The 27,586-nt window shown below is 46.2% G+C and overlaps 4 protein-coding genes across 5 annotated transcripts; 2 read left to right on the top strand and 2 right to left on the bottom strand.

The window, feature by feature from the left end:
• The first annotated feature begins 2,767 nt into the window (after positions 1-2,767).
• On the top strand, positions 2,768-5,497 carry LOC124671388 (pectin acetylesterase 11-like). Its single transcript, XM_047207764.1, has 12 exons — positions 2,768-2,921; positions 3,067-3,149; positions 3,249-3,375; positions 3,478-3,557; positions 3,633-3,719; positions 3,884-4,005; positions 4,164-4,224; positions 4,495-4,548; positions 4,627-4,704; positions 4,811-4,916; positions 5,061-5,206; positions 5,390-5,497. The coding sequence occupies exons 1-12, from the start codon at positions 2,768-2,770 to the stop codon at positions 5,495-5,497; spliced, it is 1,206 nt and encodes a 401-aa protein (XP_047063720.1).
• Positions 5,498-10,390: 4,893 nt separating this feature from the next.
• On the top strand, positions 10,391-12,834 carry LOC124675450 (pentatricopeptide repeat-containing protein At3g22150, chloroplastic-like). The gene has a single exon (XM_047211527.1). The coding sequence runs from the start codon at positions 10,447-10,449 to the stop codon at positions 12,820-12,822; it is 2,376 nt and encodes a 791-aa protein (XP_047067483.1). The 5' UTR covers positions 10,391-10,446; the 3' UTR covers positions 12,823-12,834.
• A 1,256-nt stretch (positions 12,835-14,090) lies between these two features.
• On the bottom strand, positions 14,091-20,734 carry LOC124671387 (alkylated DNA repair protein ALKBH8 homolog). The gene is made up of 6 exons (XM_047207763.1): positions 20,324-20,734; positions 20,139-20,225; positions 19,637-19,762; positions 14,691-14,975; positions 14,308-14,373; positions 14,091-14,165 (listed from the first exon to the last, which is right to left on the bottom strand). Exons 1-6 carry the CDS (start codon positions 20,732-20,734, stop codon positions 14,106-14,108), a joined length of 1,035 nt encoding a protein of 344 aa, XP_047063719.1. The 3' UTR covers positions 14,091-14,105.
• An 830-nt stretch (positions 20,735-21,564) lies between these two features.
• LOC124669514 (dual specificity protein kinase YAK1 homolog) lies at positions 21,565-27,378 on the bottom strand (the record flags this gene model as incomplete). Of its 2 annotated transcripts, none has more annotated exon segments than XM_047206121.1 (17): positions 21,565-21,821; positions 21,903-22,159; positions 22,359-22,517; positions 22,595-23,367; positions 23,476-23,565; positions 24,046-24,120; positions 24,377-24,465; positions 25,050-25,149; positions 25,242-25,386; positions 25,564-25,686; positions 25,824-25,864; positions 25,967-26,048; positions 26,146-26,228; positions 26,302-26,371; positions 26,460-26,569; positions 26,652-26,805; positions 27,179-27,378. In XM_047206121.1, coding segments are annotated over 17 exon segments (2,631 nt in total), but the record flags the coding sequence as incomplete, so codon positions are not given.
• Positions 27,379-27,586: the final 208 nt, after the last annotated feature.

Below are 27,586 nucleotides of genomic sequence, written 5' to 3'. Positions count from 1 at the left end.
AGATCCACCATGAGCGGCCGCCGGCGCGGCCGAGCTACCGCGCCTCCACCTCCACCTTCACCTCCCACTCCACCTCCCCCGGCCTCGAGCTCGAGCTCCGACGACGGGTTCGACTCCGACGACAAGACCGACCTCCTCCACCCGGCCGTGGACGCCGCGGCCCCGGGCCGAGCGGAGAAGGAAGCAGAGGAGGAGCGGGCGGGCCATGCGGCTCTCGACGCCGAGCCGGAACGGGCCGCAGGCCGGCGGCCGCCGCCGCAGCCCGAGGACTCGACTCGGAGATTTCATGGTCATCCGATGACCCCGATGCGCCGACGCCGGAGGAGAAGGCGGCGGAGCAGCGGGCCATCGTCGAGTCTTTCGAGACGCTCAAGGACGAGGCCGCCAACGCGAGGCTCGAGCAGCACCGCAAGAGGACGCGGCGGCGCACCGAGCGATAGCGGCCGCGCGGGAGGCGGCGGAGAAGCGAGCCACGGAGCGACGCAACGACGGTGCCGGCCCGTCGAGAACCAAGTAGTTTAGGTCTTCTATAGTTTTTATGTACTTTCTATGTTTGGTTTTCATATGTAATCAATCGCTCGTGGTAGAAAACCAAAGGAATTGTATGAAGATCAAACTATGTTGCAATTCAAAAATGGGTCGCCCCGGTGGGAGCACACCCAGACGCAAACGGATGCGCGGTCAAAATATGTCCGTTGGGCGACGCAAACGGACGCTGCCGACCACTTTTGGGCGTCCGAAATGCGTCGCGCCGCTGGAGATGCCCTCACTACACAAGATAGCTGGGAATGGTGTGCAATTGCAGGTATGGCTCGGCCAGAACCAGAATAGCTGCGCGAGGCTGCCGGCATTGTTTGATTTTTTTTTTTGAGCTTAGCCGGCATTGTTTGATGTGTGGCTTGGGTGCTCGGCTGTACCAGTTCTACCAAATTGGGCCAACAATACATAGGTATAGAGGCCTCTTTTGAAAAATCCTGGGCGGACCGTGGTCCAGTTCGGCCCTCACGTAGCTCCGCCAGTGTCAACGGGATTATACGATCAACTACCACCGTCGGCCATTAGGAGGGTCATGTCGGCGGCATCCTAGACATCTCCACCTCACTGAGTTGTTGCACCTGATCTTCTTCTCCAACCTTTTCACCATGCGTGCAACGAGCAGCACGGAGGTCATCGTTGACCATCATGGCCATCCCATGTACACAAGTTCTAATTTAAAGGAGGTTTTCTAAGACAAGGTTAACATCCTAATGATCATTATCCTAAAGCACTAAGTCTAAGAATTTTAATTTTAATTTAGAATGCATGTGTGACAATTATTTTGAAACAGAGGAAGTACCATTGATGTGGATGGTGCCAGAGGCCTTTTGTTGGGATCCACTGACGCGAGTGCACGTTCTTGGCGGGCCAAAGCAGCCATACACGATCCGCGTGATGTCACAGTGTCAAAGCATTCTTCGCCGACATCGCACTTGCAGTCTAGCTCAGTCTTCATGTATGTAACCACAAATCGCCCGCTGTTCATTTCAATGGTGATCGCCAGCTTTTGGCCCCCGTAGTTTCTTTTTTTGTTTGCCCGGCATTTTCGCTCATCTTCTTACTTCTCTTGCAGATCACGAGCAGTCAGGGGTCGTTGTTGTTGTGACGGGGAATTATTCCAGGGAACGAGCAAATACACGGGATGTCTTCTGGTGGACGGGACAAGCAAGGCGTTTGTAAGCTACCTCACCACACGACACGAGCGAGCAGCTGGCTTAGTTTTTCACGTCACGTGTGAAACAACACTGCAGCGTTTTTGTTCTCAGCGCGCATTCCACATTGCGGCCGTGCTGCGACGTACGGTCGCGTGAGTGAGTGAATTTAGCTAGGCTAGAAAAACAGGGATAATACCAACTGTGGCAGTAAGAATGTAAGATCAAAATTTTGTAAGGTAACTTAGAACGAGTCTAGCTTGTAGCGGGAGGTCTCTCTAATTTTGTTGATGGTTGCTGCTATAGTGTGTTGTCCTTTGAAGTTTAGCACGACGATCTCCCGATTATCTACTGCAACAAGCTCTACTACGATAAACTTTGTTCCGCTTCAATAATGGAGGATCGAGGATGGTGGCGCGCCTTCGGCACGTGCTAGTGTTTGCGGTTTTCGCTAGGTGGTCTAAAGAGCAATTTGTATTCTTTTTTACTACTCTTTTGAGTTCTTTGTACTACCATGAATGATTATCAATAGATTCGGTGGACTTTTTTCGCCAAAAAGAAAACTTTCACCATGACCGGATAGATTAGTTTTGGTAAGTTTTTCTTTTTTCACCAGTCCAGAATATGTAGACTTATGTTGCAGAGGACAGAGAAACTCCACACGTCGACATCACCAAAACTTCCACCGAAATTTACCTCATTTAGTAGTGAACTAGATCGAACAATGGATACATGCCATGCTGCAGATTTGATTCCTACTCGAAGAGCCATCGGCCATATATACCTTGCTTGATGCCACCGCCATTGTCGGCGCCCTCTTTTAATGCTTGTCTTCCTCCTACAGGCTGCGCTGCTATTTATGTCGTCGCTCCCCCACTAGCTGCGGTGACGAGTGCCCCAGCCTGAGGCTGCGCAGTTCTTCCGCTAGCTCTCTCTCTCTTCTCCACAGGTACGTGCTACTTATTGTGCTTCGATCTCCTCCTCCTTGATATTTCCATTTCTCTATTCAATTTCTTCTCACTCCTACTACGAGACACTTGATAGGAAGAGAAAGATCTGGTCTTGCATTGCACTGCGTGATGGCTTCTGGCCCGGCTCCGATCCCTTCCGGAGCGTGGCTGCCCCACGCGGCAGCGCTGGTGACGCTGGTGCTGGCTCTTGCGGCGGTGCCGTCAGCTTGGGCGGACAATGTGGACATGGTGTTCCTCAAAAGCGCAGTCGCCAAAGGAGCAGGTGTGTACTAGATTCTGCAACTTCCTAACTACTGTACTATATTCTGTTGAATTCGGTCTCTCTGCATTGCTCACCACGATTTCATCCTCGAGTTCTTCTTCGACAATGGTTACAATTTGTGTGTGCCACTTTCTCTTTTGTGCAGTGTGCCTGGACGGGACCCCCCCGGTTTACCACTTCTCCCCTGGCTCTGGCTCTGGCGCCAATAACTGGGTGGTTCACATGGAGGTAATTAAACCAATCTAACTTAGCTTTTACTACATATCTGCGTCAACCTTATACATTCTGTTTGTACTAAAACGATCTTCTTTGTACAAAAATTGGAAGGGAGGAGGGTGGTGCAAGACCTCTGAAGAGTGTGCAATCCGAAAGGGCAACTTCAGGGGCTCTTCCAAGTACATGAAGCCACTCTCGTTTTCTGGGATATTAGGGAGCAGCCAGAAATACAATCCTGGTATAGCATACATGCAATTCGCTCTGCGCCTTTATCCCCTTGCGATTCGCTTGTGTAGTCTCGCATGGATGCAGCGCTGATTCTTCTAGCGTAACATCTCAGATTTCTACAACTGGAACAGAGTGAAGGTCAGGTACTGCGATGGTTCGTCGTTTACCGGTGATGTCGCGGCGGTAGAATCTGTACGTTCTGGACTTTTGGACTGCGTGTTCATTTATGCTCAAGGTTTCGAGATTGACCTTGTGTTTGGAATGTAGTCGACAAACCTGCACTACAGAGGGGCAAGGGTTTGGAATGCCATCATCCAAGATCTACTCGACAAGGGGATGAGCAAGGCACAGAATGTATGTTAACTGCTGGTAATTTGTATCAATACAAGTTAGTTAATGATGACAATACTGTTGTTCAGTTTAGCAATTTTGATCATGAACCATAACTGCAGAAGTTCATACAATTATAATTTGCATTCTGACCCTAGAAGATGAGCTGTTGCATCACACCCTTTCAGGCTCTTCTGTCTGGATGTTCGGCCGGAGGTCTAGCAGCAATACTGCATTGTGACAAATTCAGCGACCTGCTTCCAACGACAAAAGTCAAGTGCTTTTCAGATGCTGGTTATTTTTTTGATGGGTAAGTTATGAACTTATTGCTATTCAATTTGTTATGAGTAATTTATTTTTGGTTTTCATGCAGGTTTCGATTATTTCTGTTTGATGTCTCACTACTTTTACATGTTTTAAGTGATTCACATTTTTTGATAAATGTGATCATTGTTGTTGTCATTGCAGGACAGATATCACCGGCAACAAATATGTCAGAAAGGTCTATAAGGATATTGTAAACCTACATGTATGTTGTCTTCTTACCTTACAGTGGCCATAATCCTAATTATCTAACGCTTAATCTCACAAATCCTAGCTTTTTAGTTCAGTACTTCGGTTCACTGCCCGAGAAAACTTTATTATGTTATTTTTACAGTGACAATTAGATACACATTTTATCTTCACCGGTTCTTCCCTCGCTATCATGAGTTTCAAGACTGATCATCCGAATAATTTATGAAATTTTCATGCAAGTTTTCACCCTTTTTAGCCTAATAACCTTTTCAATCTCTTCCAGGAATCAGCTAAAAATTTGCCATCTTCATGTACATCGACGCAATCACCTGAGCTGGTCAGTTTTATTCACTTAGAATTGAAGGGAACACTTATGTTATAGCATGTGGACTAACATTAAAGGGAAAAAATGCAGTGCTTCTTCCCGCAGTATGTCATCCCAACATTGCGCACACCGCTATTCATACTTAACGCAGCGTATGACTCATGGCAGGTAAATTCCATACCCTTTTAGCAGGTACCCTTGTGCATAGATTCGGTTTGGTTAAGATAGATGTGTATCAGCAACGAAGAATAACAAACTGGTACCTGCATTCCAGATCAGGAACATACTAGCACCTAGCGCTGCTGATAAAAGCAAGGCCTGGGCCAAATGCAAGCTTGACATAAAGAACTGCTCCTCCAGCCAACTCGTGACCATGCAGAGTTAGTGATCCTTTTAACTTCAATGTTGCATTTTACAATCTGCATTTATCATTCCAGCTACTTGGGTGATGATCTTCCTAGATATTCCAACTGTTCTGTTCATCTGACTTGTTTGATCATTTTATTTGTTGAATTTTGACACAGATTTCAGGAAAGAGTATCTGGCAGCGCTTCCTCAACCGGGGCAGTCTCGTTCTCTAGGCATGTTCATCGACTCATGCTTTGCTCACTGTCAATCTGGAGCACAAGACTCATGGCTTGCCGAAGGTTCCCCTTCCATTCAGAAGACGGTAAGTCTATATCTATTCCCTACTTCCTTTAAAAAAAGTATATTCCTTACTTGTTTTGCTGGACACCGAACGTTTTCTAGGCAACTCGATTTCAATCTAGGACTAGGACTAAACAATTCAGAGAAAAATGATTGAAACCCGCTCGCAGCTTACTTAATATGATGTATACCTGTCTATTTGCAGCAAATTGGCAAAGCAGTGGGGGACTGGTTCTTTGAACGGGCGGTATCCCAGCGGATTGATTGCCCGTATCCTTGCAACCAGACCTGCAAGGACAATGAAGATGATTGAGCAATTGTATCTGGATATCAGTTAGATGCTTTTTTTTGTCGTGCAGGGGAAACGGGGATTAGATCACATCCATAGCTACAAGTAGAATAGGTCATTCTACATAAATAGTTACTTGCACATCCTACGTTTGTGGATGTTTATTGGTACTGAGAATAAAAAAGAGGAAATTTGGTTTAACCTTGCTGCGCCAACTGCTTATTCAGAATTGATAGGAAACCACATGTTTTATTCTATTGTTTCAGAAACCCACATCTTTTAAAATTAACGCGCATGGCCCATGCGTGCGTTATTTCGGTGCAGAGGCCGGGAAAACAACAAAGAAATTCTTTTGAAAGAAAGACGACAAGATAATTAGATGATGGTTTTCAGAATTTATACCTGGATGGTGGCTCACAACTAAAAAGCGTGATTTTCTAATGTTGGCAAAAATGTAGTTTTTTGAAACTATTGCTTGACAATGATGTTACTAAATTTATATATTACTAGGACAAAACCCGTGCGTTGCTACGGTATATTAAATAAAATGAAAGACAACTCATATATTTAAATTAGAATAACATGTTTTTTTATACCATGCAATAATGAAAATAACGAAAATGTCAATATCAAATGTGCAATAGAGACGAACACATGGCATCAGTGGGGAAAAGTGCTTTTGGCTCCCTAGCTCCAGTGCTCCGGTTATTTAAAAAAAAATTAAAAAAAATCGTTACAAGTTATCGAAAAATCTAAAAATAATTCTGAACAGAACATCTCACAATAATGCAAAATCTCAACCTAATTTTTACTTATTTATGGGATTAAGAAAATTACGAAATATTATATGCTTTGGTGATTTGAAAAATGTATAACTCAGAACTTCACTTTCATCATTTTTGTGTAGCCAAGAATACATATTATTTGAAATTAATACTGTGTACGTTTGCAAGATACATCATTGCCCATATATGGACTTATTTTCGGAATTTATTAAAACTTAATAATAAAAAATTTGAAGCTCAGAGTCTACGGGCGTTGTATATGTACTCAGTACTCTTTTGCTCAGCTCGTCCGAGTCAGACTGATCCTAATGCCCATCAAATCAATTATGTCAAAAGTTTGGAGAAATAACACCAGACGATCCTCGATTGTACTCCTCTGCACAAAATCACTGTGACCATCCATGAATGTTACATGAGAAACTGAAAGAACACAGGACAACGCACGATTTTCCTTTTCAGAAAAAAAAAAATCATCAAATACATGTTCTGCTGTCAAAGCAAAGTTGTCTATATAGAGAAACTCCTCATCTGCGATTCCAGAGGCAGATTCATGGTGGAACAGATTTTGTTGCGGCCAGGCCCTCCTCCCTCCGTTGTCCGCATCGATTCGGCAAAGACCCTCCTCCCTCCGTCTCCACTCCATCCGGGAGCCCTTCACCACACCGCAGCCGTCATTTTCTTCAGCCCGGCGAGACCTTTCTCCTTCAAAGTTCTCTATAATCTTCCTTTCTCGTTGTTTTTATTTCCTCTTAGGCTGGTGCCAATGCATAGCCTCACTCTCACCCGCCACGTCAGCTTTTTCCCTCACTCTCACCCCACTCTCACCTCACCTTGCCAATGCATGGGCTATAGTGAGAGCTCTCACTTCTCTCTCCTCCACATCAGCTTTTCTCTCTCCTCGACATTAGCATTTCTTTTTCAGATTACAATATTAAAAATAATGCAAGGAAATTATTTTATTGAACTAAAATTGTTACCGATTACATCATAAAAAAATTACATAAAAATTTGAAAAAATTACATAAAAAATTGAAAAAATTACATAATCTAGGCATTATGAGCCCACACATGCTCTATCAAATCTTGCCGGAGCTGTGTATACACCGGTGAGTCCCTCATATCGTTGTCCATCTGAATCCTGGCTGCTAGGCTTGGTGGTGCATGGTGGTGTATTGCAGGGCCGACATTGGACTCAACGGTCTCATAGGTGTGCTCCAAATTTGTACCACGCTCATCGTCGATGATCATGTTGTGCGGAATGACACATGCACGCATGATCAACCCAAGAGTACGCCTCGAGTAGGAGCGTCCCCGAACTGCTAGAATGTTGAACCTAGCCTTCGGCACTCCAAAGGCACACTCGACATCTTTGCGCCAAGCTGATTGAGCAGCGATGAACATTCGCTGCTTTTCACTTTGTGGAAGAGTAACACCTTTCATGAACACCGGCCGGGAGGGGTAGATGCCGTCGGCAAGGTAGTAACCATAGTTGTACTCGTGTCCATTCACCGTGAAGTTCACTACGGGTGCTTCTCCCCTAAGCACATCCGTGAACAACGGCGGCCGGTTGAGTACATTGAGGTCGTTGTTGGACCCGGCCACTCCAAAAAAGGCATGCCGGATCCGGCGATCATACGACGCAACGGCTTCTAAGATTATGGTAGGGTGTTTGATGTCTCCCCTTGTGAATTGACCGGCAAAAGCCACTCGGGCGGTTCCTCCACTGCCAATGCATGTAATCGATGCTCCCTAACATGCCCGGAAAGCCACGCTCCTCGGCTTTCGCTAACAGACGCTGAGTATCCTCGACATTTGGTCGACGGCAAAAGTGTTCCCCGTAACAGGCAATGATGCCTTCACAGAATCTATCGGCTCCATAAGCTAACTCCGCCTGGAATGCAGCGATCAGATCACCCTCTATTCCGTCGCTCGAACTGCTGGACGAAGACATGGCGTTGAGACGAGTGGAAATGGAGAGTGGAGGAGATGAAATGGGTGTGGAGTGAGTGAAACCATATGGAGGTATTTATAGAGGGGGGCTGAAAATTTAGGGTTTTTTGAAGTACCAACGGCTACCCCAACGGCTAGCTGAGGTGGACGAATCGGATCGCGCCACCTCAGCCACTACCGCTCCTCTCTCGCCCCTATCTCGCCCTCTCTCGCCCCTCTCTCGCCCTCTCTCGCCCGCACTATCGCCCCTGCTCGCCACCGCGCCGCCCCGCCTCTCGCCTCGCTGTCGCCCCCAACGCGGGCGGGAGCCGGGCGGCAGCGGGCGGTACCGCCTGGCGCCAGCCGCAGCGCCCCGCGCTCCCGTCCCGCCCCACTCCCGCCCCTCTCTCGCCCGGCGGCGGGCGGTACCGCCCGCGCTGCCGCCCGCGTTGGCACCAACCTTAGATCTGCTGCATATGCTTTCCTCGGCGACCTGTTGACATCCACGAAACCTGAGTATATGAACAGGCAAAACTCCGCATAAAGAAGCGAGGTGGTACTAATTTAGGCATCGTTTTAGATTTAGATTAGATTGATTACGTTATCATGGGTGGGATGCGGAGATGGAGCTAGGCCGGCAGCACAGCTCGTGGCCCATCATCGCCCAGCACCCGATCAAATTAAGAAAACGTTTCGACACACAAGGTGATAATTAACCGGTATGGTGGCAATTTGATGTATTATGCGATTTGGTGGAAGGGTAAAACGGTTACAAAAAAAGCGTTGACGAAACTTTTTGGCAGAAACCTTAGCTCCTTTATTATTAGGTATAGATAATGTATACAGTTGTTCGCTCATCCAATTTCATCCCCGCTGATAAAATATATGGTTCACAATTGCCCGTCTAAATATGGAGACTGCTATTCCAGACATGGTCATAACAAAAATCAGATTATTGATTTTGAAATTGGTACAGAACTCGTGCATTATTTGGCAGTAACTTGTAAATTTTCGTAACAAATATAACTATCAACGACCTGTGCAAAACTTTCCACCCTATACCTCTCTGGAAATTACTTTTGTAACACTCTGAACTTAAAAAGTGATTCTAATTAAAAATTGTGATGTTTGCTAAGTTACAAAAATGGATTCATAGGTGCCAATGATTTGAAAATGTGCTTCAATTTGAAATATACTGTAGGTGAGAATGGCGATCCCAACTATACTATAAAGAACAAAATGTGATTTTCATAAAATGAAATGTGATATTTGCTAAGTTACAAACACAAATGCTTTTAAATTGTGCTTCAATCCAAATATGATCTGTAGGTCCTCCAAAAAAAATGAACCAAAGGTGAGCATGGCAATACCAACTATTCCACACAAGTTCGGCTAATGGATTGTTTACTGCATAATTGGCAATGAAAAACTATTTTACTCTATCTTACTATTATTCGACAATAGTGAAGTATTCTAATTCAGTAAGTGAAGTAAGGATTTCGTAGGTGTATATTTACTCTTTCATGTCTTATTTGTTGATCTATAACCTTGCCAAATACAACAATTATTTTGGTTTGTTCCCCCATCCCACCCAATGAAGTATTATATTATTTTCAATTAAATGATATGTGATACTAATCATTCTTCACTACTCCTTGAATTGTTAGGTTAGAATTCCGCGATGGAGCTTCCATTAATTTCTTTCTAAGTTAACTTTTATGAGCTTTCTAAACCTAGGCGGCTCTTTATTATTGCTTTAATTAAACATCAAGTTGTTATTATCTCTTGTTCCACCCCTTCCTTGCTCTTCTCTACCATTCGATTCTGTTTCGGAACTCTCTACCGCCAATTTTCATAACCTGGATCCGCCACTGATTGCCGGAGAAGATGCCATGGAAACTAAATAGTGCACGCTCTCTTTGTAGATTTCTTCAGTCATATTCCATGATACAATTCAATATAGTGTTGTTTAATACGTTCTTAGATCCTACTTAGGTATTTTCTCAAAAAGGAAAAAAGTTATGCAAAGAGGTATACTCCCTCAGGTTAGTTGCCTAAAAATGTATGTATGTGTAGATACATCTATTTTCGGTAATTATTTTAAACCGGAGGGAGTAGGAAAGCGGGTTTGAGAAAGACGCTTCTGCCGTTGATGCGTTTGTGGCTCACCCTCCTCGCTGCTCGAACCGGCACGAACAGCGCAGAGGGGATGAGGAGATGAGCGAGAGCTGGTAGGAGGAGCCTCGCGACACCACCCCCATGGCTCCTCCTCAGTGCGCCGTCTCGCCGCCTCCCGCTTCCCCCACCAATGCCAAGACCAGGACGCAGCTGGCGGTGGCGGCGACGCAGGTCAAGAAGCTGTGCAAGCAGGGGCGCCTCGAGCACGCGCGGCGGCTGCTGCTGGACGCGCTGCCGCGCCCGCCGCCGACGCTGCTCTGCAACGTGCTCCTCATCGCCTACGTCTCCGCCGCGCTCCCGGACCACGCGCTCCGCCTCTACGCGCTCCTCAACCGCGCCGCGCGCCCGCCGCCCCGCTCCGACCACTACACCTACTCCTGCGCGCTCACCGCCTGCGCCCGCGCCCGCCGCCTGCGCCACGGCAGGTCCGTCCACGCGCACCTCCTCCGCCGCGCCCGCGCGCTCCCGGACACCGCCGTCCTCCGCAACTCGCTGCTCAACCTCTACGCCTCCTGCGCGCGCTACCGCCACGGCGCCGGCGGCGTGGACGTCGTCCGCAGCCTGTTCGACGCAATGCCCACCAGTAAAAGGAACGTCGTTTCCTGGAACACACTCTTCAGCTGGTACGTCAGGACCGGCCGTCCCGAGGAAGCCCTGGAGATGTTCGCGCAGATGCTGGAGGATGGCGTCAGGCCCACGCCGGTCAGCTTCATCAACATCTTCCCAGCAGCAGGAAGCGTAGACCCCAGCTGGCCATTCGTGCTCTACGGTCTGCTGATAAAGCATGGGGTGGAGTACGTCAACGATCTCTTCGTCGTCAGCTCCGCGATCGGCATGTTCTCCGAGACCGGGGATGTGCAGTCAGCTCGGACGGTCTTCGACCGCGCTGCGAAGAAGAACATCGAGGTTTGGAACACGATGATCACTGGGTACGTGCAGAACGGGCGGTTCTCTGAGGCCATAGATCTTTTTACCCAGATACTGGGGTCTAAAGCGGTTCCGCCGGATGTAGTGACCTTCTTGTCAGCCATCACGGCGGCCTCGCAGTCACAGGATGGCAGGCTGGGTCAGCAACTGCATTGCTACTTGATGAAAGGGTTGCGCAGCGAGCTGCCCGTGATACTCGGTAACGCGCTTGCTGTGATGTACTCCAGGTGCGGCAATGTCCAAACTGCATTTGAGCTGTTCGATCGGCTGCCAGAGAAGGACATTGTTTCTTGGAACACCATGGTCACTGCTTTTGTGCAAAATGATTTCGACTTCGAGGGCCTGTTGCTCGTTTACCAGATGCAGAAGTCAGGCTTCGTTCCTGATGCGGTGACGTTGACTGCAGCGCTGTCTGCAGCTTCCAATACGGGAGACCTTCAGATTGGTAAGCAATCACACGGTTATCTCATCAGGCATGGCATTGAGGGTGAGGGCTTGGAGAGCTATCTAATTGACATGTACTCCAAATCTGGTCGTGTGGACATGGCCCAGAAAGTGTTTGATAGCCATGGGACTGGCAGAGATGAGGTCACTTGGAATGCCATGATAGCAGGGTACACACAGAGTGGCCAGCCTGAACAGGCGGTCTTAGCATTCCGGGCGATGATTCAGGCAGGTGTGGAACCTACTTCGGTAACACTTGCTTCAGTGCTTCCTGCGTGTGACCCTGTTGGAGGAGGTGTATGTGCGGGGAAGCAGATCCATTCTTTTGCTCTGCGCCATTCTTTGGATACCAATGTATTTGTCGGTACAGCTCTTGTCGATATGTACTCCAAGTGTGGGGAGATTTCTGCCGCAGAAAATGTCTTTGGTGGCATGACGGAGAAGAGCACTGTCACCTACACGACGATGATTTCTGGCCTTGGTCAGCACGGTTTCGGCGAGAGAGCACTATCCCTCTTCTACTTGATGCAAGACAAGGGGTTAAAGCCTGACGCTGTGACCTTCTTGGCGGCCATTTCAGCATGTAATTACTCTGGACTGGTCGATGAAGGTCTTTCTTTGTACAGGTCAATGGAAACATTTGGACTTTCAGCCACTCCTCAGCACCATTGCTGTATTGTGGACTTGTTGGCTAAAGCCGGGAGGGCGGACGAAGCATACGACTTTGTAGAAAGCTTGGGTGAGGATGGGAACTTCATTGCTATCTGGGGATCGCTTCTTGCATCCTGCAAAGCACAGGGCAAGATGGAGTTAGCAGCATGGGCGACTGAGAAGGTGCTCAACATCGAGAAGCAGTATGGTCATGCAGGCTACAATGCTTTGCTATCGCAGTTATTTGCTGCTGAAGGTAACTGGAGTGGCGCTGATAGTTTGAGAAAAGAGATGAGGTTAAGAAGGTTGATGAAAAAAGCAGGTTCAAGTTGGATCGAAGTCCAAAGTCCAGCATTACAGGACAGGTCTATCGAGAGAAGCCAAAATTATCCTGAAAATGAGAACATATTACTGATGCTTGATGGGGATATTTGACATTCTGGTACAAATAGATTGCAGTTTTGTCGATACCTGGAGATTATCTTGAAAATGAGAACATATTACTGATGCTTGATGGGGATATTTGGCATTCTGGTACGAATACATTGCAGTTTTGTTGATACCTAGAGATTACAGCTGGCTCATGCTCTGACGGATTCAATTTCCTGTTATCTGCTCTAGCATGACTTCTCCCAGAATTCGTGCAGCTCCTTTGGATTTTTTGACTGGATGGAAGGAAAGATTTCTCACCCTACAAAAGGTAAACATGTGCAGCGGGACAACAATATATGCATCCAAGAGAAACGAAACAAGAGGCTGGGATCCAGACCATGATGTGCTGGATGCAGAAGTGCAGAACCAATTGCAGCCTTGCAGGTGGCCAAGCTGTAACCTTACAGTGACTACTGAACATTGACAAGTTATCCATGTCACAGACAGTGTAGCATCATGTTTTGACAGTGTTAATTCTAAGACTGGCATGTGGGTATGCGACCTTGACTGAAGTGTACATCAATTTTTTTCTTCTTAATACTAGTTACTGGTGACAGGAGCTGTAAACCTCAATGTAAAGTCTCAACTTAAAGAAAACTATGACAAACTATGACACATTTATACAGGAAATATGATTATGCAAATATCTCTTGATTCTCTTCTGCACTACAAATATGCATGACAAATTAGGATCAGATGATTACCCAATGTAAAGGTTTGCATGTTTTTTCTTTTCTGCATTTTGTAATAAAATATTTGAAATTGCGTACAACCAGAAGCATAGGATCAGTAGCGCCTTTTCTCAACAAAACATTAGCACCTTCAGTCCTTCACTCAAGAAAACCAGCAACAGACACTGAAATCTCAGAGGACATGACCGCACTCAAGTTCAGATGAAACAACCAGCAAGAAATGACCCCAGCAGTGAAAGACTAATACAATTGAATTCCACAATAACATCAACAATTTGACAATCAATGATGATCTGTTATCATCTAAATAATATAAAAATATCTCTCAATTGTTTAAATCGGGTACCAGTGGCAAACTACATGCTCATTCGAGAATGTCAGACCCAAAATTAGTCTGCTACAATGTATGAAGTTGCAGTAGCTATCCACTAGTTTGCTCAACACTCTATTGCTTCAGCTGACTTCCCTTAGTTGGTGGGATTATACTATCAAAGAACACCAACAAGACCACCATCCTGTGATAAGTTATAGTGGGTTCGCCAATGATTTAGCAGCCGATGTCCAAAATTTTAGCTTTAAGCCAATCTTGATATCTTACTTACTCTGAGAATCACAAAATTGCCCATATTCACAATCACAAAGGCCCATCCTCACCTGAAATGTCAACCCAGATAAGGTACTCTTATAACTGCAGCCAGACGGGTACTTGCAAACCCAAGAACCATATAATATGAATACTAGGATGCCATAAAATTCTAAACTGTTCAGTGAAACGAGTGTCCAATTGAGAGCTGACCTTTCGGAATGTGAAAGAAACCCGCCGCAAACTTCTTTTAATGACTTGACCAGCCACATCATCAATCTACAAGAAAAGAGATTGCATTCAACTACTATACTATGTCGCATTTTGGTACTAGATACAGCGGAAGAATTGCCAAAGTGGACTAGGTACTTTATCCAACACATACAGTCTGCCGAACAAAGCAAAACTGAAGCTACTGTACTAATCAATTTATGTAAAAAGTCAAATTATTGTATGTGAAAATGGTATATTTAGAGTAGGAGCAAGACATCTTAACTGTTCAAAGTTTGCAAAAAATACCAGTTAATAGTCGTACTATTGTGTATGAATTGTTGTGTTCAGAGCAGGAGCAAAACATTAACTTAAATGCCAGATACCTTATGGTGTGGTATATAGTGATGCCAAGCATATCGGCCTTCTCCAGACATCAGTAACATCGACCGAGGAGGAAGGAAGACAGCTTTCCTAATGCATTGTGGATCTTGGATGCTAGTTTCATCAGTTCCACTGACCATACTTGGAGCACGCCAACTGCCTTTAGGATATTGTCTAAACTCCATAATGCAAGGCCCAGCCAAAGAAAGGCTGAAGATCATTTCTTCGAATGCCGAGTGTGTGTCTATATGTGGAGATAAACCTACACCACAAGGATATTCGTTTACCTGTTAACATGAGCGGGTTAATTATACCATTGGATTTCAAGAGCTAATGCTGCTAGTGATAGATAGGTAAGAAATACAGTCCGCAATTACACCTTGGACCAAACCGACAACAGAGTAAATTTCAGCTAAAGTTGTCACTTTCAATTTGAACTTTTTTTTTTTTTTTTTCGAGAGCACGCAAAACGCGTGCCTTATCTTTATAGAAGGAGAAGCAAAAGTTTTACAAGAAAGCACAGGAGTGCTGACACACACACGCACACCACCTCCCTCCGCCTAGGCCTACTCTCTCGTTGCACCTAGCCTCCCTCCTCTCTTAGCCCTCTCCCAGAGGTGGAAAACATCACTCACCTGCACTAGGACCTGTTCTACCGTTTTCTGCTCCCTTTCATTCCCAAAAGCCCTAGCGTTCCTCTGTTTCCAGAGCGTCCAAGCCGTGCAGATGACCATGGTGTCAAAACGCTTCCTGTCGAACCTCCTCACCCGCTTACGGGCCTCCGTCCACCATCGTTGCAGGTTCCCCGTGACCCCAGGATCCCCAATCCGTAGGTTCGCGCTCCTGAGGACTCTGTACCACACCTGTCTGGCATAGGGGCAAAGGGTGAAGATGTGATCAACGTTGTCCTCCTCTTGTAGACATATGTAACACAAATCTGGATGTTCCTGGAGCCCATGTCTCGCTCTCCTGTCCGAGGTCCAAAGCCTATATCTCAAGGTCAGCCAAGCAAAAACCTTGCACTTCATGGGGGCAAAGGAACCCCACACCGGCTTACTCATGGCCCAGCGAATGCCTCCCTGACACAACATCTTATAGGTGCCCCTTGCCGTGTAGGTTCCTGATTCCACACCTTTCCAGGTGATGCTATCAGGTCTCGTGCTGTCTTTCTCCACCTCTTCGACAGCCTCCCACAGATTTAGGCATTGCATCCAAAGGTCAACAGTCATCTCCCCATGAATGTCATCAATCCACACGTCCTCCTGCAGAGCCTCCGCCACCAGGCGAGAGTTCCTCCTCCTTGTAGGAACCCTGGCAAAAACCTCCGGTGCCAACTCTTCCGCTGTGTAACCTCCGATCCATCTGTCCCTCCAGAAGTAGGTGAGACGTCCGTCTCCCACCGTAAACTTTGCTAGGCTCTGAAAGACCCCTTCTGCATCCGGGTCCTTAAGCCCAGGTAGGCCCTGCCAAGGCCTCTCCGGGTCAGTGCGTCTAAGCCATAACCATCTCACTCTAAGGGCGAGGCCCTGTAGCCTCAACTCCTTGATCCCCAACCCGCCGAGCTCCTTGGGTTTACAGATGCTCCTCCATGCCACTAGACACTGTCCACCATGCACGTCCTCCTTACCGGCCCAGAAAAAGGCCCTCATCCACTTGTTTATCTCTTCCAACATCCAGGTCGGTGCCTCCGCAACCACCATTTGGTGGACCGCTCTCGCCGCCACCACCGAGCTTATAAGGACAAGCCTGCCTTCTCTGCTAATGAGTCCCCTCTGCCACCCTGGGACGCTCTTGGTGACTTGGTCAAGAAGTGGTTGCCACTCCGCCTTGGCGAGGGGCCGGAGTGCGAGCCGAAGCCCCAAGTATCCGATTGGGAAGGCCGCCAGCTCACATCCCGGGATCCCGGCCGTCCTCTCCTCCTCCTCATGAGATCCACGAATCAGCCGTGGCGATAGTTTTTCGAAAGTTCACATGGAGCCCTGACGCCTCACCAAAAAGACTCAAGATGTGTCTCGTGGCCCATAGCTCCCCCTGTATCGGCTTGAGGAAAAGAACCACATCGTCCGCGTACACGGAAATCCTCTGTAAGGGGGAGATAGAGGCCAAACCTCCAAATAAACCTGCCTCCACCGCCTTAACAACCATCCTGGTCAGGGCCTCCATAGCCGCCACAAAAAGCATGGGGGATGTGGGGTCCCCTTGTCTCAAGCCTCTCCGATGAAAGAAACGCCCTCCCGGAACTCCGTTCACCATCACCTTTGTGTTGGAGGTATAGAGTAGCAGCCACGAGCCACTTCAAGTATCTCTCACCAAAACCCATTCTCCTCAACACCTCAAACAGAAACTCCAAGAGATAGAGTCGAAAGCACGCGCAATGTCAATCTTGAGGAGCACCCCCGTATGTCTCCTAGTGTTGATCTTCCTAGCCACTTGTCTCACGAGCACAAAATTATCATGCAAGCTCCGGCGCTTGATGAACGCGGACTGGTTCATACTCACCAACTCGCCCAATCTGGGGCGGAGTCGATTCGCAATGATCTTAGAAAAGAGCTTTGCGAAGCTATGGACAAGGCTGATGGGCCTATAGTCTTTGATCTCCAGCGCCTCCGGCCTCTTAGGGATCAAGGTGATTAAAGCTCGATTCAGTCTGGCAAAACCTCTTCCGTCTCCCACTCCAAGTTTCAAGAGACCGGCCATGATGTCATGCTTAATGATTGGCCAAGCCCTCTGGTAAAAAGCTCCCGTAAAGCCATCCGGTCCTGGCGCTCTATCACTCGGCATCTCACGTATCGTCTTCCATACCTCCTCCTCAGTGAACAAGGCGTCCAACTCCTCCAGATCCGCCACAGGCATGTCTAGGGCCTCTAGGTCTAAAGTGTGCTCTCTATTCAGGATGGTCCCCAGAAGGTTCTCATAAGCCTCGGTGAAAACCTCATTCTTCCTCTCCTGCTCCGTCACCAACTCCTCCCCAACTCTAACCGCGGCAATGAAGTTCTTCGCTCTCCTTCCATTGGCGACCGCATGGAATAGCTTGGTGTTTGCATCACCCTCTTGGAGCCAACGAACTCGAGATCTTTGCCGAGCCATGGTGCGCTCTAGGGACGCCATCCCTAGAACCGCGAGCTTCAGCGTTCTCCTAAGCCAACCTTCGGCCTGTGAAAGGGCTCTCGACTCTTGCGCCACATCAAACCTCAAGATCAGGGTGTTTGCCATAGCCATCCTCCGCTTAATGTTCCCAACCTTCCTCTCCCTCCAAGCTTGGAGAAACTCTGCCGCGTTGCGGAAGAGGGCATCCAACCGTCTAAAAGGGTCCACAATACTAGGGTCGCACTTCCAGGCCTCCTTAAGCGCCTCCTCAAAACCCTCCAGGTTAAGCCAAAAGGCCTCAAATTTAAATCTCCTCTTAGGCTTACAAGCCGCACTCAACGAGAGATGGATCGGAGCGTGATCCGAAACCGAAGAAGAAAGAGCCTGCAGGAAGGCATCTGGGTGCATAAGATCCCAGTCCACCGAAGCAATAGCTCGATCTATCCGTGTAAGAGTTGGCTCCTCTCTCTCGTTGCTCCAAGTGAATCTTCTACCATGTAAGTAGAGATCCTTAATCTCATGCTCCTGGACGAAATGTCGGAACCTCGCCATCATGGCTCTATCAAGGCGATTGTTGCTTTTCTCCTCCGCATACATAATCATGTTAAAGTCTCCAAGAAGCAGCCATGGCCCTGGGCAAAGGCTCCTCCTCTCCGCTAGCTCACGCAAAAAACTCAACTTATCCTCATGGGATTGGGGGCCATAGACGGTGGTGATCCACCATCTATTATTATCACGAGGGATGACTTCCCCCGTGATCGCATAGGGGTCAAGACTCGTGCTCTCAATATCCACACAAGACTTTTTCCAAGCAAGGAGGATCCCTCCTCTCGTCTCAACAGCTGGCACATACACATAACCATCAAACGATGGCCCCAAACATTGCATAACTAGAAAATCATCAATTACATCAAGCTTGGTCTCCTGCAAGCACACTATGGTGACCCTAAGACTAGCTACAAACTCACGCACCGCATCTCGCTTAGCTGGATCATTCAGACCACGAACGTTCCAGCACAGAATCTCCATCATACAATCCATAAGACAAACATGGGTGACTCCCTCCAAACCTCGATGCACTACTGCACCGGCTGCGCCCTCAAGCAGGGCACCTCCCTCTCGAAGCTCGTGGGTAGCTCCTTGCCAAAGATGGCCGCAAGCACTCTCAAGTGAGCCTCCCTAACCGGCGAGTCAAAGAACTCCTTGAAGCGCCTCAGGTCCTCATCGCTAACTGCAAGGTTCTCCGGACAGAACCCCAAAGCCTTGAGAAGCGTGCTCTCTGCCGCCGATGCGAGCTTGCCTTGCGTACCCACCTTAGCCGCCATCGATCTCCGTGTCACCCTCTTCGGCGTGAAAGGCTCAGCATCCGCCCTCAGCCCGGTGGTCCTCTCGAACTCACTCAACAAGGGTGGCGCTAGGGTTTTGAGGATCGATGCACAGAAACTCTTGACCCGAGCCAGCTCTCCACTCTCGTCCTGACACGTCTCCACCACCGTCGCTGGCGCTGGCGGGACCTCCATCATGGGCCGGACCTCCTCGGATTCGCCCTCATCATCCGACAGAACAGGCTCAGAAGCCTTCTCCAAATGGTGGCCCAAGTCTCTAGGGACTAGCTGCATCTGGGAATTGGGCCCCGTATACTCCACGCTGCAGGCCCCCTCCTCACTTGCCTCAACCGAGCCCACAGCCAACGAGCCCACTGCTCCAGCATCCAAAGCAAACGGCCTCCTCTCCCTCTGCAGCATCGGACTCTCGACAGATACACAGATGTACCCCTCCGGCCGCAGAGGATCCCGCCTGCATGCCGCCGATCCCACTTTCAATTTGAACTAAAACAAACAATCCTAGGTACATGACTTACTGTTAATTGATCGACCAGTTTAGTAGTACAGCTCTTCTCGCCAGGGAATGTCACAATTTTGTCAAGGATTTTCGTAACAAAAGATGGCAATTCACCCAGGAACTGCTTCGAATCAACATTCCTCGTCTGAAAAGTCAACAATTCCTTGTTACAATGTAAATATGTGATCAAGATTTGATGACTAAAGGTAAGGACTGGCGAAGAAGATACAAATCACAAAGATTGCGACTAAACAAGAGTTGCCAGTGTCAAAATGGCACTGTCAGTATTAAGGGGACCGTGGAAGGTGACCACAGCTGCTACAGAGCGTAAAATATGAAGGCATTGTGCAATTCACATTTTGGATAGGCGCATTGTCATTATTTTTACTTTGTATTCAGGAAAGAACCATGGTACTCTGGATCAAATTGTACTAAAAAAAACTCATGAGTTGCTAAAGGAGATATACGGAATTGAGTAAAGCACCATATGCATACTCATATACTTACAAGATTAAACTTACTTCGTACAGAAACTCATAACCATAGTGCTGAACTCGTCTTTTGGCCAATCTTTTCCACGGCCTGCTATCCACAGCGGCAAGAAGTTCCTGCAAAAGGAGCAAAATCACAAATGCTACTCAAACCAAAGATAGGCGCTAACGAAAGACAACCAGCAGAGAGGAGTGCAGTACTCCAATTCACCCACCTGTTCCTCTGCGGCAGTGACGAACTCCTCGACCAAGTGAATGCCCGGGATACCGAGCTCGGACGACGACAGGGCCACCGGAAGGGAGGCGCCGGCCGGGGCCTTGGGCGCGGGGGCCGGCACCGAGTAGCGTATGTGCAGCACGCGGCCGGCGAGGCGGCCGCAGGGGCGCCCGTGGAGCGCGGCCATCGCGGCCCCCGCGGCGGCGGGCTCGCGGAACCGGACGATGACGCGCGCGCCGCTGTCGTCGGCGGCGCTGACCCCCTCGACCTCCCCGAAGGCACCGAAGGCCGCGGCGACGTCGTCGTGAGTCAGCCCCACCGCCGGCCCGCAGTTGGCCACGAACAGGATGGCGCTGGGAGCGGTGTCCTCGGCGATGGGCGGCGGGCGCGTGTAGCCGGACTTCGCCATCTGCGGAGAGGCGGGGTAGGGGTAGAGGGGAAACGAGCAAGCGAGCAGCGGCGGCGCGGCGGGCGGTCGTGACGGGGCTTTAGCGTTTCTTCCCCGCGCTACGGCCCAGTTTCGACAGTTATGTTCAGGGTGTCGAGACAAAAAACTGGAATTTCAAACAAAGCCTCAGAAGTTCGAAGAAATATCAATGAGAAGTTGTTTGCTATCCATCATTTGAGCCTGAAATTCTAAAATTATTTGCCTGGAATTCTAAAATTAGGCCATCATTTTATAGGTGGGTTGTTTGGTTACCACATAATTAGGCCATCATTTTATTTCGAAAATCCAGCAAAATAACATCATGGGTAAACACAATTCCGAGCTAAGACCTGTTGTTCGCCTTTCTCTATGGAAACCATTTACAAATTCAATAGTATTAAATTCTACTATCATTTGCAATTCATGTGCCAACCAAACAAGAATCCATTTCTTGAATTACAATGTAAATAAAATGAATACATATATTCATTTTAAAATGCTACATATGAAATGAAAGCCTGGCTTCCAAACGACTTCTGAGAGTTTTCGCATTACAAACAGAACCATGGAACATCGACTACATCTATTACATGTCTGAGAAGGGAACTTCAACTACATGGAGTTCCACGTGTCAAGCAAAAAATCCAAGGCTCCAGACAGTAACTGTACACGATCAATAAGACAATGCATTGAAACAAGGTGAACAGCGCACAGTTATAAAAAATATATAATCTGTGAAAATCTTAGTGACTAGGCAGCCGTGACCCTGGGCTCCCGAGGATCCAAAAGTTGCAGTAGGTGAACACAGACAATGCTGTAACGACCGATTGTATTATATATCATAAGAGTTCTCAACTGTCTTGACAATGGAGGACCCAATTGGGCAATGCAAATACAACATTGCAGGAAAGAAAAATCAATAGCCAGAGTCGATTCCACCCGTACAAATAATTTATCCTGGCAATGAATGGCAGTCCTCTGAGTCCACACTAAACTATGCTCCCATAGTCTTTCCTTGGAAGGGACGAGGGTAAACCGCCTGTCGTAAACGAATGCACACCTGTTCCTCCTGCAAATTGGGACAGCATGGTTAATGATACCAAAAAAAAAAGGTGTTTCTCCAATCTGCTAAAAGAGTGAGTAAAATTACCCCAGGGCATTCCCTCACCCACGCCATAGGGAGGAGGCCATGCCGGCTGCCCACTTTGATGACTCCCCATTGGTGGTCGCATGTGACTGTTAGTGGTTGCCTGACTGTATCTCGGTTGAAGAAATTGATGTCCATGGCGACCGCGCAGACTTTGCTGAGCATAATTCGGGGGTGTGTAACCACCATAGATGATTGGAACAGTAGGGCGAGTGCCCCTTCCAAGTGAGGATGAGGGGAGTTGTTGATCCCCTCTGTAGCTGAGAAGCAAAACAGAAGTAATTTACTTGGCATAACTTTATGAAGGAGCAGATATATGAGGTGGTTTTGTCGTGTCCTAGTCTCAAACAGGAAAAAACAAATCTCTTGAAGCAAAGCAACTAAGAAGGGCATCTCAAAATATTCTGTCAGGTGGGTTCTTGTTTCAAGGAAAACTTATCAGAAGGTAGAATGTGATACCTTTGGCCTGTCGGTAGAGGGTTTGAGCTTGCAAAGTTGTGGCTTTGGACACGGGTTGATCTGGCAGATCCGCCCAGCTGACCAGTTGTGTCCCTAAGATGGAGACTGCTGGTTAAATCAGCTGACAATGAATTGTCTTCTTGCAATAGTGACTCCTCGCTGCAAAATCGAACGGCGTAAACGTTAATATTCAGGCTATCTTTACAGGAAGCAACTTCAGCACACATTTCCTTTACCTATAATCAGGATCCCAGTCAGAAGGATCTTGTGTTGATGGAGCTGATGTATCTGGTATAATGTCAAATGAGGGCAAAGGTGGCACATTGTGTGAATGGAATGCTCGGGAAGACCCATGACTAGAAGAAGCCTCCAAGGGAAATCCACTCCCAGAAGCTATTTGCGGTCTCCAACTAGAATGACCAGAACTAGGTAAGGAGTGCTGAGAGTAGCCAGCATGTCCACGAATATAGGCATCAGAGTGACTAAAACTGACACCATCCCCATGTCGTCCTTGTCCATGCTGAGATGCAAATTCATGTGGCGGCATCGGCATGTTCTTCCTGTTGCTGTACTGGCCTACTGCTGCAGCTTTTCCCAATGGAGAGCCATGAATGCTTCCACTCGCAGGAGAACCAGAACCATGCTTCCCAGTAGAATTAGCTGGGATGTGCATCTGGTAGTTTGGTGGGGTAAACTGAGATGGACTGGTACCAAGGGACATAGGCCCCATACCTCCAGGGCTTAACCGAATGCCTCTATCATATGAGATACGAGGTCTCAGTCTGATATCTGGACTAGAGCCAACATGTGGAAACCCAGAAGGACCTACTGGTGAGTAATACATGTTGACATTATTAACATCACCATAGCTTCCATAGCTGCTAGCAGGACCTGCATTGCCAGCATAGCTGCCATGGCTACCAAAGCTTCCATAACTACTCCCATAAGAAAAGGGCATTCTTGGATGATAGGGGTTATTAGGAGGTAGACATCTGTTCGCACTTCCAATCTAATTATTTATCAAAACACAGGACATTTCAGTTAGAGGGGTGAATAAAAAGACGATATAAGATTATTAATCCTGCAATTCAACTCAGGAGCAGCACACGAGTATCACCTGGGGAGAAAGATCTGCAGGAGAAAGACCTGCAGCTAACCAGTGCCCTCCTCCTGGATTGTGATCAACTGCTGCAGCATGAGCAACAGGCTACAAGACAAACCGAAAACAAGATAGGTTTGAGAGAAAAAAATGACTAAATGAATGTGTTCAAAATCTCAAATTAAACCATGCTTTAATAAAGCTACAAAGCTATCTTATATCTACCAAGCGATGCACAAGGCAATCAAATACTCGTCCTGCAGAATAACACTCTCCTGTACAAAGGATAGCATTTTACCTATTGAAAGGTGTGTCTATTAGTGTATAAGGGAGAGAGAGGAAACTGTGTTAATTATCTGTGGACCACGGTTCATTATCCCCAAAAAGGGAATATACCAAAAAAAAATCAAGACATAGTAATAAGTTTATTGTCACTGAGTAATCTTATTTTTATGAAGCAACTGCATATACTTGTTACTCCTCCTAAGATAATTTTAATCCAAAAGCAAAAGCATATCATCTAGTGTAATTTCATTTCCTTCTTTAAGAAGGACGAAGTTAAGACACTTGAAATAAAACTAAACTCACAATTCTTGGAGTCTCAGAGACAGGCTTATATGGACCAGTGAAAGGTTCGCCTGTAATGAATGGATGGCCAGACGCCTGAAACAGGATTTAGTACAAATAAGTCCTTCTATATGGATCTGAATAATTTGAGATCACAAACTTGTATCTACGAAGAATGATTTTGTGTTCATAAGTGCAAACCTAGTCAAAACATATATTCTGATAAAAAAATGATGATTCATCAACTTAACTTCATGTAGACTCGAATGAGATAAGAGTATATTTAACATGAAGGCTCGAACTTTACAACAAAGGACAAGGCAATATAATTGCACAACTAGCATGAGAATACCTGAAATGGCGACCATCGCTTATTTGGATCGAATTCAAGAAGTCCCCTCAAGAAATCAACTAATACCGAGCGATCTGCCTTTTCTGTTTCTGAATCAAAATGCAACACCTGAGAACATAATATCAAAGTTGCAAGTTGTAGTATTCTAAGAGCTCAATTGTTCAGATTCAAGCTAGTCGTTTCATTATTATGATTATAAGTGTGATTTTCTTACAAAAAATGCAAATCCCAAATTGAAGCAAATACTCAATTGATGTCTATACTCAACAATCCATAGTAAGGAGCTACCATAGCAACGCCCAACTATAACAAGATATCCTTATAAGATCAAAATACAATGCTTTGAAAGAAAAATGTGAAATTACAACTCAAAATGACACCAGCATTAGCTCATATATGGAAAATTCTACGGCAATATTCATGAAGGCCGACAAAACTATAATATTCCCAAATTACTTTTGAGAAAAAATAAATACTATTTTCAAAATCTGATTATACAGATAATGGTAGTCAATGTCTCAAGAGTTTGACGGAGGTTGAAGAGCGACATGGTTTTGCAAACTGGGGGGAGTATCAACAAGTACACATGGTAATGGTCTTAGCCTATTCTAAAACAAGAGCTGAACCAGAATCTTATTCATCAAAGAACTAAAGAGGCAACAAAAAGACTAACCTGACAATTCTGTATTGTCCCAAGGATAGGTAAATATTAGCTGGTCCAACCTTTGCTGAGGGAAGTACCATTTCCCTAATATCGGTCTTGTTGTCCCCCTCTAATATTTGGTATAGATAATGAGGCAGTGGAATAAGACAGTCTAGAATACAACAGAAATAGATGTTTCTTGTGAAATATCAAGAAACTTACCCCCTCAACCTCCTCTTCACTTAACATTCTGTATGCAGTGCTAGGGCTTTCGTGTGACCTGATACCCGGATTAATGTTTCCAAGAGGTTTAAAAAATCTACCAGTATTTTTAGCTCCCCTTAGCAAGTCATCTGGTGGTTGCCCCCTAAAAAGTTTATTCGAAGGAACAACAGAAAAAGAATACAATCATTATAATATGGTGATCAGAGGAGCTAAAGAAGTGCAGGATTAACAGCTTTTTTAACCCAATCAAGGCATCTGATTTAGCATGCTGACATGTACTTGATACAACTAGAAGATAAATTATAGGTACAGGACTTACCCGAGAATCTTTAGCATACGCTTAAGCACATCATATTCTGATGCTCCAGGAAATAGCGGTAGCCCTATAAACAGTTCAGCAACTATGCAACCGAGTGACCACATATCTATTGCAGTAGTATACCTGTCACTGTTAAGGTCCACATAATTTGGAAAGGAAAAAAAGGATACACTTCATCAAAGAAGTGCATTAACGAAAATGGTGCGCAATATGCTTATGGTGAATGATATGCAACAACTTCCCATGTATATATAGGATACGGATAGCCGAGCAGAACTTCTGGAGACCTGTAATAGCGGCTCTAGCAAAAAAGAAAGGATCGAGGTCTTATTTTAAAATAACCATCACTACTTAAATAAGAAAAAAATGAGAAATGGTGTTAGAGAAGCTCCAAAAAAAAAACCTGAATGTATGAGTACACAGTTTTACCCTCCATGCATGCTGATCCAAAATCGATAACTTTCACTGCTGCAGCTGTCTTGGCACTGTAAATTCATCGTACAACCATCAAGCCAGTTTGCCTGGGAAAATAGCACCGAATATCTAATATTGAAAAATTCAATACTGATAGAGGCTACTCACGTTGGGGCTAAGAGGATATTTTCCGGTTTTAGATCACAGTGAATGATGCCACCATCTCTCATCACAATCATGGCATCCAATATCTGAAAACATAACACCAGATCAGGTAACAAGTACAAGTCACTAGTTAATGGGAAATATAGAATGAGACCATACCTGTTTTGAGAAGGCTTGTACATATTTCACTTTCAGACCTCTTAAATGATTCCTTTTTAACAGCTCATACCTATAATGTTGAAGTTTATAGTGCAGTCTAAACAAAGGTAAAAAGGAGTGAACCTACTAGTGAATAAGTTCTGAATAAGTTAACTCACAGGTTTTGACCAAGCATTTCAAAGGCAATACACAGATGATTTTGGAATGTGAGATAATCTAGCATTCTGACAATGTTGTGCTGATCATCAGGATCAAATTTCTGATTTAGCTGCAAAGATATACATAATTATAATGGTGAGCTATGGAATATATAAAGAAAAATGTGGAAGTTCCTAATAAACTGTCAATACCGTTCTTAAGAGTGAAACCTCCACGATCGCCTGCTGATAAAATGCAGGCTGGTTTTTTATAACCTTCACAGCAACATAGTCATTAGTTTCGGTGTCCCAGCATTTCACAACTTGGCCAAACGTGCCTTGACCAAGCATTTCCTTGACAATAAATCTGAGTACCAAAATGAGAAAGAGTTACAGTTCAATGATATGCTAGTCATGCTCAGCTTCAGCTTTCCTGACTCAGAACAGGAAATGGTGAGACAATGTGCTGATTTATTAACTGAACTTCTGGCGTGTCATCAAAATTGGAAATGCCAGTTCATCTACCTTAAATGGGTATAAGTATAAACTCTGAGTACTCTGATATATCTGTTTATTGATCACTAATCATGATGCATAATGCCAATTTCATATGATTGATTCTGGGAGAATAATTCAGTCCGCTAATTTGTCCGATAACAGTACAACCACCGAAAATATGGACTGGAAGACGAAACAAAGCAAATGGGCATATCGAACACCAAGCCTGAGAAAGCATTTACCTTCGGTTTGATGTCTCGTTGAGCAATTCCTGGTTGACAAACAATATAAGGTCCCAGTATTTATTATCGGCTCCATTATTGTGGACTGGGGTCGAAGGATGCGTTAGAAAGCGCTTTGGGTTTAGCGCCTCTGAGTACTTAAACTCTGGGTGGCATCTTTCAAAAGTTTGAATGATGTCTGCCGTCAGCCTCACAACAAACTGCATGATGAATAAGTGTCAGCTGAATAAAAAAAGCATAACGAATAAGTGAGAGAGCATTTTTGTGTCTCGTTGTGGGGTACCGAGTTGTTTACAGTGCTGAGTAAAAACTAGCAAGGTCCCGCTTGGAATATCGGTTTTAGTTTCCCTCCCGAAATATCTACTGCCGTGTTTTGTTGTGCCCCTGGATTTACAGGGGTACCTCAGC

This window comes from Lolium rigidum, chromosome 7, assembly GCF_022539505.1.
Source record: "Lolium rigidum isolate FL_2022 chromosome 7, APGP_CSIRO_Lrig_0.1, whole genome shotgun sequence".
Classification (NCBI taxonomy): Eukaryota; Viridiplantae; Streptophyta; class Magnoliopsida; order Poales; family Poaceae; genus Lolium; species Lolium rigidum.
The sequence above is the reverse complement of the archived record's forward strand: the minus strand, read 5'-3'. Positions and strand labels throughout refer to the sequence as shown.